General features: G+C 54.7%; 1 protein-coding gene across 2 annotated transcripts; it reads left to right on the plus strand.

Moving 5' to 3' along the window:
- Window positions 1-4275: 4275 nt before the first annotated feature.
- Window positions 4276-9676, plus strand: HHEX (hematopoietically expressed homeobox). 2 transcript variants are annotated; one of them, XM_085065198.1, is made up of 5 exons: window positions 4276-4770; window positions 6383-6561; window positions 6784-6834; window positions 8445-8643; window positions 8723-9676. In XM_085065198.1, exons 1-5 carry the CDS (start codon window positions 4392-4394, stop codon window positions 8812-8814), a joined length of 900 nt encoding a protein of 299 aa, XP_084921324.1. In that variant the 5' UTR covers window positions 4276-4391; the 3' UTR covers window positions 8815-9676. The 2 variants fall into 2 exon arrangements, with proteins under 2 accessions (XP_084921324.1, XP_084921323.1); XM_085065197.1 differs by having other exon boundaries at window positions 4279-4770; window positions 8445-8849.
- Window positions 9677-11201: the final 1525 nt, after the last annotated feature.

Consider the following 11201-nt stretch of genomic DNA (forward strand, 5'->3'; position numbering starts at 1 on the left):
TGTAATGAATGCCTTTAAGACTGACTTGTCTTAATGTTTATTACAGTTGTAACTCATTTATTAAATCAAATCATGATGATGAGGAGGAGGAAGTTGTAAGAAGTGAATATCTAACAGATGAGTTATCTGGAAGAAGGCAGCACCTACTGACATCACCCTGCAACGTGCAGTGCCTTTGGAGCAGTCTGGCTTCCACGATGCTAGGAAAATCAGAGAGGTGAACTCCCTCCTATTTCCTCCTTGGAAGGTGTTCAAGGCTGTGGCCTCACCTCTCCTGGAAAAGTCTTGAAATATTTTCAGTAATGGGAAGGGGTGGAATGGCTACAGGCTGGATCGTCTTGGAAAGTGTCCTGCAGCATTAGGGAATGACGCTGCTGGTAGCCTGCTCCAGGTGTTAAAAATATGGAGTTTTGCTGATTTGCTCACTAATTCTGTACAGCCAAACACAGTTATTGCAGCTAGGAATGATCCATCTCTGGTGTAACTCTTCTGAAGTCAGCAGTGTCACAGAGGATGCGATTATGGGTGAAAATCCCAGTTTGGAGAGTAGAAATCGGCTAGGCACGTTAGTGATAACAACCCATGGGGTAAAGTGTTCTGTGATTCGAGACACATTTCACTTATAATTGTGGACCGGTTAATGTATTGCCCGAAATAACCACCCCAGGAATCAGGAATATTCTGTTTATCGGGGCTTTTATCACAGATAATCATGGGTGCGGTGGAAATACTGCCTGGCGTGTGTCGCTGCTTTTGGAAGTATTCATTTCCTGATTTTCTGACACCGGAGGGGGGTGGTTTGTGGTTTTGAATTTTTTCTTATTTTATTTTAACGCCCCGGCCTGAGGACAGGCCAGCACAGCTCCGCGCTCTCCGCCGCAGCCTCCCGCGCCGCCGTGCGCTCCCGCGGTGCCGCCGGCCAGCTGCTCCGCCTTACCGCCGCCCGTAAAAGCCGCTCACGAACACGGTGACACATAAACGCTAAATTAAAGCGGTGCTGAGCCCCCGCCCCGGGGCTGGGGGAGAGGGAGACCCGACCACCCGCAGCCGGGCCACTGCCTCCGGGGGCTGTGGGCTCCCCGCAGCACCGGGACGGAGGCGGCGGCGGCCGGCGGGAGGCTCCAGAGCCTCACCGGAGCCCGCGGGTGCCGCTTCCTCCGGCCAGGGCTTCTCCTGCCGCCGGTCGAGGCACCTGTGGAGCGCCGGCCTTCGGGAAAGCCGCTCCGGGCTCCAGGGGAGGGAAACAGGCTCAGAGCAGTGATGAGCGTGGCTGGGCCAGGCTTACAGCACAGCCCCGGGGGCACCGTCCTGCAAGGCAGCATCACTCATGGGGCGTCGGTGGCAGCCGGGACGCCGCTGCTTCCCCCGGGGAGCCCGTCCGACCCCTCCCCGCCAGCCCCCGGCCTGGGGGACACACGAAGCAGCTCATTCGCAGCGGCTTCCCCGGCCAGAGCCGCTCTGTCTGTCCGCCCGCGGGGAGCGCGGGTCCCGCCCGGCACCGCCGTCGGGGCTGGCAGCGGGGCCGCCAGCAGCAAGTGGGGGCCCAGGTTTTTATTATTGTTTTTTCCTTGAGCTCAGAACTCCTCGAAGGCGGGTGATTTCACGGAAAGTGAAGGGGAAGACAGGGCCCCGAAGTTATTACACAAAATAATGAGTTCTCCAGCCGATCCCTTCGGGCTGAGCCCGTGCCAGTGCGGGGATGCACGCATCCCGCCCCGCCGCCCTCCAGAAATCCCCAGATTAACAGGGAAACTTGGGGGTGTTTCAAGTGCATACCAAGAAAATTAATGCGAAAGGATTCCTTTCTTAATCGGGAAAGGTGTGTATTTTCTCCCTCTCCCAAGGCTTTCTCCCTCTCTCTCTCTCTCTCCCCCCTCGCCCAAGGTTTTCCAGATAAATTGGAGAGCTTTCCAGAGGGAACCTGGAGAAGAAATAATAGAAATACTAAGGCACTGTCTTGGTTGCCCTGATCTACAGCACCTTACTTTAAATGCCCGTTGGACTATAAAATCCGGTCAAAACTATTCATTGCAACAATATTGGTAATAATGTATTTTGTCCGAAGCTGCATTATCTCCCTCACGACAGAAACTACAAACAAAATGTATGTTCCAAGCGAAAAGGAAAAGGTTTTATTTAATCCAGAAAATAATTAAAATCTCATGTATTTTTATTGGTTTTAGTATCCAGCAGAGTGAAAATATTGAAACTCCGAGACCCCTTGCATTAAAAAGTCACAACTGTTCTATTTTATTAGTTCTGACTGTGTGAAAAAAATTATAAGGACAACATTGAAAAAATCCGGGTTTTAGAGCCCCGAATGGCCATAAAAACAATAAAATCAACTATAAAACCTGCACTAGTGATATTAAAAAATTATGTAGTTCAATAAATGTGACATTTCATGAATGCGGATTTAATAGTCTCCAACCCGTGGAAGGAGGAAGGCTGAGGTCTAACAATTGAATTTAAAAGGGGCGGTTCTGTAGAACTGCAAAATTAAGTGCTTCATTTTTCTTGTTAGGGATTATGCAGTGGTAGTGGAATGTAATAACTGTGTCATTAAAACTTCCTTTTAACAAGGCCTATTGCTTGTATAAAAGTCAGAAAAGAATAATCTCTTCCTCTATTTATTTGTTTTCCAATAAGACAGCAAAACATTTTTTTTTCTTTTTGCATAAACTTGTTCTCAAGATTTTGAATCGACAGCTTGTAAAATATTGTGGGGGCCTCCATTCTGCTGCCTTGTATCATGCACGTCGTTATTCCAGAGGGCAACGGGTCATCGGTTTACTGTACATTTATTAAGTAAATCAAGCTGCAAATCCAACACTTCCAGATGAAAACATTAACTAAACCCCTTGGAAAGAGCAATGCCTGGGAGACTGAGCACAGAGAAAAAATAATCAAAACTGTCAGCTCGCGTTATGTGTACCTGATATTTACAAGACACAAGACCACGCTTTAAAGGTGAGTTTTGGCATTTGTTAACAATGTAAAGAAAAAGAAAACCCAACTTCTCTATATTATTAAAATATAGATTTTTTTTTTTTTTCATTTCAGCAACACCCTTTCGTCTTGCTCTGAGCCTCTTAGTTATTAAGATCTTCGTGGGTTTGAACTGGAGACCTTCCTTATTAAAAAAAAAAAAAAAAAAAAAAAAGCGCAAACTTAAACCACCAAACCACCACCTGCTATTCCTTAACAGCTTTCCGTGCTCGCTGTCAGCACGGGGGCGTGTGAGGAGCCGGGGCACAGCGGGGTCCGCGGACACGCAGGGTGCACCTGCCGCCTCCGCTCGCTCGGAGGGGGCGAGGGCTGCGCCAGCCGCTGCCGTCGGGGCGAGGCCCCGGGTGTTTGAGGGGTGCGGGCAGAGCGGGGGTCGCTGCTCCTTCCACACCACTCCCACCGCCCCTCGCCCAAGGCCGGCCGAAGCGGGGCTGGCAAGCGGCGGCCCCGCGCAGCGGACTCGGCGACGCCCGGACGGTGCGCCCGTCTCTCGCTGGGGGCTGCGTGGCACGGAGAATCACCCGGCGGGATTTTAAAAATTAAATCGCTGGAGCCCAGGTGGCGCTGCTCGGGCCGTCGCACCGCCTTCCCTGCCCGGGCTGTCGGGGACCGGGTCCCCAAGCCCCGCGCGGCCCCCGGCCACCCCATCGCCCCCCACTTTACCACCCGGTGCCGCCGTCGATGCCAGGCGGGACGCGGAGCAGCGCGGCGCGACTTCCTGCTTCGCCACGCCGTGCTGTCGGCCCTGTCCTGGGCACGGGGCAGGACCCGTGCGGCCCCGCCGCCCACGCACTCCCCACACCCGGTCCCGGTCCACGCAGTCAGGCGGAGCGCCCGCGCGGACCTTTCCGAAGGAGAGCTCCGGGCCGGGTGGGGTTGCCCACCCCCTTCTTGCCTCCTCCCTCGGTCCGCGCCAGGGCCACGCCGCGGGGGTCAGCGCGCACCGCCACGGGTGCCCCCGAACCGGGTGACGCTGTGCCGTGCGCGGGCAGAGCAGCGGGAACCGCTGCGGGAGGCGCCGGGCTCCCCGTGCCGTCGGGGCCCGGCGGGCGGCCGATCGCGCCCCGCTGCCCCGGGCTGCCCCGGGCCGCGGCCGTGGTTGATTGGCGCCGCGGGGAGTTCGCTCGGGGAGGCGGGGGGAGTGTTTGCCGGCGGGGGGTGGTTTCCCCCTTCCCTGGCCGGGCTCATTGGCCAGACGGCGCCGTGGCAGGAAGGGGACAGAGACCACGCGGGCTCCGCCCCGCGCCAATAGAAACCTATCGAAGGGTAACCCGAGCCCAGAGAAACCCGCGGCGGCGGTGCCAGCACCCGAACGCCGTGTCGGGGCCGGCTTTCCGCAGGGGCGGCCGGGGGCGCGGGGGTGCGCGGGCGGCGACCGCGCCATGCAGTACCAGCCGCCGGCCGCGGCGCCTGCGGCCCTGGGCGTCGGCGTCCCGCTGTACGCGCCCACGCCGCTGCTCCAGCCCGCGCACCCCACGCCCTTCTACATCGAGGACATCCTGGGCCGCGGCCCCGCCGCCGCCCCGGCCCCCCACTCCCTGCCCGCCCCGCCGCCGCCGACGCTGCCGTCGCCCAACTCCTCCTTCACCAGCCTGGTGTCCCCGTACCGGACCCCCATCTACGAGCCGACCCCCGTCCACCCGGCCTTCTCCCACCACCTCGCCGCCACCTACGGCACCGGCGCCTACGCCGGGCCCCTCTACTCCTTCCCCCGCGCCGTCGGCGACTACGCGCACGCCCTGATCCGGCAGGACCCCCTGGGTAAGCCATGTGCTCTCCCCTCCGCCCTCCCCGGCTGCCGCGCAGCTCGCGTCCCGTCCCCATCCCGCCGTCGGGGCAGGGTAAATGGGAAGTGCCTGAAAGCGGTCCCTTTTCGTGCCCGCCCCGCCGCCTCTCTGCGCTCCCCCGGCTCCCTCCGGCCCCCGTCTGATTTACAGTAAATTAAAGACGTGCCGCGCTCCGGGTCTGGCAGCGAGACCACAGTGCGCGCCCGCGGTGACTCAGATTTGTTTTCCTTCAAACCAAGTGACTCTGAGAGTGTCCTTAGTAATGTCGCGTGTGGTTTTGGTGGGGAGTTTTAATTGTGCTGGGAGATCGCATGGCAGATCTCAGTCTTTTCCTGCGGATGACTTGAAAAACAGCCGGGAGGCTGGCTCCGCTCGCTGGGGCCCCCGCGGTTCTTCCGCGGGTCTGCTCGGGCAGGGCCGGGCCGTGCCGGGGACCCCGTCGACCACTTCTCGCCCATGGCCAGGGGAAGCGACCCCGCGGCGGGGGCCGAGCCCCGTGCCCGGGCTGCAGCACTTGTTCGTAGTGATTGCAAAACTGGACCTGACTCACCACATTTGTGCAGTGAAAGAGGCTGACCCTTTCCGTTCATACAGGAAACCTTGAGCTCTCGATAGGAGTAAATCTGGTTTCAGAAGCTGTTAAGTGTTTTCCTGGCCGCCTGAAGCAGGCTCTTCCCCGGGAGTCGTGCACATTGCTGATTACTTTATCGACATCCTCAATACAGACAAATTCAGGAAACACTCGACTTCTGATAGCCGGGATCCGTTTTTCTGATATTGTTCATTTCCTCTGTGTGGGATGTGACTTTATGACAGCTAAAATAACCAGTTGCTTCCTATTTTTCGAGTCTGTTTTGCACCAGAATTACTAAAGCCTGACGCAAGCAAAATCTCGAAAAACAATGCAGCAAATTGCAAAGGGTGCAGGCAGAAAGACAAACAGCGTGACTCAGTAGCACTGGCCGGAGCCTCCTGCCCCGGGACGCGGCCGCGGCTCCGCAGCGGGGCTGGTTCCCCGGCGTGTCGCTGCCTGCACCGCCTCGCCCCTCACCGCGGCCCCGGCCCGGGGCTGAGCCCGGCGGGCACCCCGCGGCCTCTGGCGGGCAAGCCCCCAGCCGGGGGTGGGAGACTTGGGGACACTTCTCCCCAGAAGCCCAGTGCCCTCGTGTTGGCGCATCACCCCTGCCCAGCCCCGCGATGTCCCCGCTCTGCTCAGGGAGCTGGGCACTAGCTCAGAGAAGGGGAGACAGTTTCTTTCTTCAGGGCATTGCAGTGAAAGAGCAGAAGGAAGCAAAGGTCTTTTTTTTTTTTTTTTTTTTTGGTCTCTTTTCTTTGCGAGATAGACCAACAGGAAACACATTGACGGAAATGTTGGCAAAGCCCGTAGAGTGACTTTAACTGGTCTCTCTGTTTGGCGGAGGGGAAAGATCAGAGTAAGAACTGGGGGAAATAAAATCAGGAGAAGGAAATTAGCGAGCCCTGGACCCGGCGGGCTTCCAGGCCTGGTCCCGGGCAAGGCCGGGGCTCCCCAGTCACGCGTGACCGCGGCCGGCCGGTGACCCTCGGCGCTGTGCCTCTCTCTGTAGGGAAGCCGCTGCTGTGGAGCCCCTTCATCCAGCGGCCGCTGCACAAGAGGAAGGGGGGGCAGGTCCGCTTCTCCAACGACCAGACCATCGAGTTGGAGAAGAAGTTTGAGACGCAGAAATACCTCTCCCCGCCTGAGAGGAAGCGGCTGGCCAAGATGCTGCAGCTCAGCGAGAGGCAGGTAAGGCCGTGCCCCTGCCCCGGGGAACCGCAGCCCCTTGCCGCCCGCTCTGGCCCTGCCGTGCATGCAGCTCCTGTCATCGCTCCCGGGGACCTGGCCGGTGGGGTCGGCAGGGAGGGAGTGCTTGGCAGTCTCTTGCGTTTTGCTTGTGGCTTGGGTAGGGCTCCGGGCACTTACTGGCTCTGAGACTACCCTGCACCTTTTCTCCTTGTCGTTGCTCAGGTCAAAACCTGGTTTCAGAACCGCAGAGCCAAATGGAGGCGTCTAAAGCAGGTACGTGGATGCTTCTGTTTCTATAGAAATAAGTATTTTAATTGTCTTATCTTATGCCATGCTCGCCTATTCCAGGTTGTATGCAGAAGTCATCTGAAAGGCTGTTTAACCTCTTCACCTTGATTAAAAAGACAAATAGTCATGCTGGAATCCATGAGGGCTCATTCAGGCAGCACTAATGTTAAAAGCTCCTAATGTAGTTCCTATATCAATTATGCCCGTCTTTCACACACCACCTATTAAAACTCCACGCTAATTGTTTTGTAAACCCATATGTTGTTTAGCCAATTAACGTGGAGAAGATAAGTAATTGTCAGTAAATTACTTAGTCAGTTTTTTTGGAGAACAGTATTTGCTGGTGTTTTAAAATGCCCTCTCCTAATAAACACAAGTTGATGTATTTTGCTAACACTGGGAGAAGGCAGGTACAAAGACCTTGTTTGTTTTGAGGAGTTGCATGGAAAATTGAGTAGCTTTTACTTTCTGTTCACAAGAAGTTGCAGTGTATGAGGCTAAGAGGTTAAAGCAGTTTCCCTTCCCTTAGAAATCATGCTCAAGCAGATAATTATTTAAGGGTTCTTATGGCACATAGGGCCCAATCCTGCCTGGCTCGGCAAAACTGAGGTCCTGTGGCTCAAATATTTTTGAAAAATAGCAATATTTTTGTCTGAGTTGGGCTTCAGTGTGACATAGACATGCATGTTTTACTGGCAAATTAGCCTTCAATATAAAAGTAAAAAGAAAAGAAAACTAATCATCACAGTACCATGCTCTAGATGAATCTGTTCTGTGACCTTCACCTGAGTTTAACTCAATCTGCAGTTGATTTTTTAATCAAGTCCTATTATTCTGGCAGGAGGCTGGCTAGGGCCTGACCTATGCCACAGTGTCCGGAGAGCTCGCTTGGCATCTCGGCCATTTTAAGTCATTTCCTCCTTTTCATTCAGTCACATCCATTTCTCCCAGCCCGCATGGTTATATCATGGGTACATGTCTCTGCCTGCTTTCTCTTCAGAGTAGCATTTCATGCCCCCTTAGGGGACCTGGGCTCTCCAGACAGGTGCCAACACAGGGCTACTCTTGCCTTCAGAAACAGCGTTTTGGTTCGGTTTGGTTTTAATGGTGAGTGTTTTAATGTTGAGTTTTAGCTTAATTAGTAATTTCTTTTCAGTTTGCTTTTGGGCCACTGATGGATTCAACTTCCCTCCTCTTGCTATCGGGTGTAATTAAAGAAAGATCAGGGCAGGAGGAAGCTGTGTGTCGGTGTTTGTAGACTCATAATAAACATTTGCTTTGCTAAAGACAAAAGTTCAGAGGTTCCTGGGCTCCAGCAGCTCCTGACTCTTTTGAAGTGGCAGTGATAACCATCGCCAAGGAGCCTTATTCATGGCAGCAGCCCCTGTGGCTGTGAGGGAGTGGGATCAGAGCCCTCGCCCAGCCCTGTCCCACTCAGGCAGGTTTATAGGCAGGAGGGCCAGGGAGACAGTGAGACACCTGCCTTTTTCTGCAAGAAACCCAAGGTGGTTTGCCCACACAGCCCATCTGGAATTCCCAGGCCTCCTGTCTCTGTGGCCTGTAGTTCTGTACCAAGCAGGATTCTTTCATTGCAGGAGAACCCCCAGGCCACCAAAAAAGAAGAAGTAGAAGGTGCTGACAGTCATAGTGACCAAAGGCCGGAGAGCTGCCAGAGCCCCGAGAAGGGTAAGGAGGTGTCTCTGGATGGCTCACAGTACACCCCCTCACCAGCCTCACAGGAGGACCTGGAGTCAGATGTCTCTGATGACTCTGATCAAGAAGTGGACATTGAAGGCGATAAAGGCTATTACAATGCTGCCCACTAACAGCCCCATGCAGAGAGTGGACCCTAACTCAGCTTGCACTTTACCAGGGGCTGGTTTGAAAGAATATTGTGCTACAGGAGGAGACTTTCACCGTTACTCTGAAAGGAAAAAAGCATCACCAAATAGACTTGTTTTGTAATAAGCAGAGAAAAAAAAATGTATTTTCTGCAAACAGTTCATTTTTGGTATCTCTAATTTGGTTAAAGGACCATGCTTTGTACTTAATTATTTGTAAGATATGTTTGTACAATAATCAGTGTTCTAACTGGAATATAATCCTGCACCCTGTCTTTACTCGTGGCAGAGAGGGTCTGAATCAGCTGCTGTCAGTGATCAGGCAAAACTCTAACTAGTGTGGAAGTGAGTATGGATTGCAGGACTAAGCCCTTTATATATGTAAACAAACGTACTTTAAATAGATTAATTTAAACGCCCTTTGTAAGCAGAGAAACATGTTCTGTGAAATAGGGAGGGATTTGACCATCCCGAGAAGTGCCTTACGCTCACACCCTTTTATGTGCCGTGGTGCTCTCTACTGAGACATCCCTCCATTTGTCAGGTAGAGTCTTTGGAGAGATTCCTTTTTCTTCTTGTGTGAGATGAAATGTGCCTTCTCAGATTTTTGAGAATTTTGCCTTACAGTTTGGATGGTTCCACTTGCATAAAAAAGTCTTTTTCTCCTTTAAAATCTCTAGCACTGTTATTTATGGATTTCATATTTGAGAAGAAAATGCAGGGAGTGATAGGGAGTTTCTCTTCTGCTGCAGGAGAGAAACTGGCATCTGTGTGGGGCATAAGTGAGGCACACAGCCATGGGAAGAGAATGCCTGTCGTACACGTATCTTCTTCTGTACATACTAGTTTTCTTTAAAAGTCTTGTGGTTTTATACCTCAAATTGTTCATATTTTGTACATATTTGTTCAGTGTTAAAAAAAATGGCAAAACATGGTATTTAATTTTTGATGGACATGTCTGTGAAATAAACCTAAACTCTGCACCACTCGCCCCTCTGGCCGTCCAGTCACTGGCAGGAGAAAACCCAAACCTGTCCTCTGCCAGCAGTGCCCCAGATACGTTGTAAGCAGGCTTTTCCCTCAGTACTGTGCTGGGTTACCAGCCACCCTGCAGCCTTCTGGGTGCCCTCGGTTGTAGGGGTCTCGCGTGGGCTCGCTGCTATTTTTTTTTGGCGGTTTTTCAGCCTCCCACCCCGCATTTGGGTTTTTCCCGTACCTGTGCCCGCACGGGAACGGGCTTTGCAGCGGGAGGAGGGAAAGCTGGCTGGCAAGCCCAGGCTGGGAGCGTGGGTGTTTACCCTCGAGTCGCCCTGACCTTGGGGGGCCGGAGAGGGGGTGCGGGCTGGAGAGGAGCGGGGCGGCAGGGCCGGCTCGGGGCCGGGCATCGACCGAAGCCGGGGCAGATGCTGACCCACCTGAGTCAACAGTGGTTATTCATCGGCCTTTCTCCGAAATTACGTCGTCCCAGGGAAGGAGCACAGAACCCGGGGTACGAGAACTGATCGCAGGAGCGGGCATCCCGTGTGGGTATTCAGCCCCTCCAGGTGCCACAGTGACCGCATAGGGAACAGGGACTTACAGCCAGCCAAGTGTCACGGAGGCTTTTAGTGCCAGGAAATGTTTTTAGATAGCAACAAGTGACTCTTTCGACTGGTGAGGGAGGATGGCCCTTAGAGCAACCCACATGTTGCTTCTAAGCGAGTTAATGCTTCGAGAAACATCAGCTGAGTTTTCTGAATAAATGGCTTTACCTTTGTTTTATTCTAAAACCGCGTTGATGAGTGGGGCCCGAAGAGATTAAGGAGATTCCGTCCCCCTGACAGCACACGCCGTTCGCAGACCCGGCCACCCCCCGAGCGGCTGCCGTCGGGGCCGCAGCAGGGCCGAGCGCGCCGCTCGCACGGCCCCGGGGATCCCAGCACCGGCCCCCGGTTGAACGCCGCCGTGACACAGGGAGCCAGGGGACGCTCCGGGGTGTCCCTGGGGCTCCTCTCTACTGTGCGCCGGGATCGAGCTCCAGCGCGGGGCGCGCCACGCGAGGAATCGCCGACGGGCTCTGACAACTCATGGCGGGGCTGCGCCGAGGAGGAGATCGCTTCTCCATCCTCCGGCTTTTCCCTCGCTCGGCTTTCCGTCGTGGCTCTCGACGACGGGGTCGGGAACAGCCCACCGTGAGTCCGGGGAGCTGTGGGGGTGAGGGTGATGGGGTGGGAGGGTCGGAAGGAGAGCTGGCGCCGCTCGGAAAGATGCGTCCCGGCCTTCCCCGACTGTTTTTCTCTCTCCATCTGTCTGTCGGTCCCCACCGATATAAAGGAGCACGAAGCTGGGGTTACCTCTTCAACGCGACTTCGTGTTCTGGCTGTGCTTTCGCGTGGGGGAACACGCGTGGGACAGAGCGGCCGTGACGGACGGGCAGCCGTGAGAGTGGACGCTGGGCAAACCCCATTTCCACGAGGCTGATGCCTCATTCCCCGGCTGGGACAAGCCGCGAGCCAGCCGGGCCCGATGCGA

The sequence above is a fragment of the Lichenostomus cassidix genome, chromosome 6 (assembly GCF_008360975.1).
Source record: "Lichenostomus cassidix isolate B80296 chromosome 6, HeHo_3.0, whole genome shotgun sequence".
NCBI classification, from domain to species: Eukaryota; Metazoa; Chordata; class Aves; order Passeriformes; family Meliphagidae; genus Lichenostomus; species Lichenostomus cassidix.

What these genes read in the sequence shown, in the direction of transcription:
- HHEX (XM_085065198.1), top strand. Translation starts at nt 4,392, where the DNA reads ATGCAGTACCAGCCGCCGGCCGCGGCGCCTGCGGCCCTGGGCGTCGGC. An exon ending in GATCCGGCAGGACCCCCTGG is followed by an intron (nt 4,771 to 6,382) that starts GTAAGCCATGTG and finishes CTCTCTCTGTAG; the next exon opens with GGAAGCCGCTGCTGTGGAGC. An exon ending in TGCAGCTCAGCGAGAGGCAG is followed by an intron (nt 6,562 to 6,783) that starts GTAAGGCCGTGC and finishes GTCGTTGCTCAG; the next exon opens with GTCAAAACCTGGTTTCAGAA.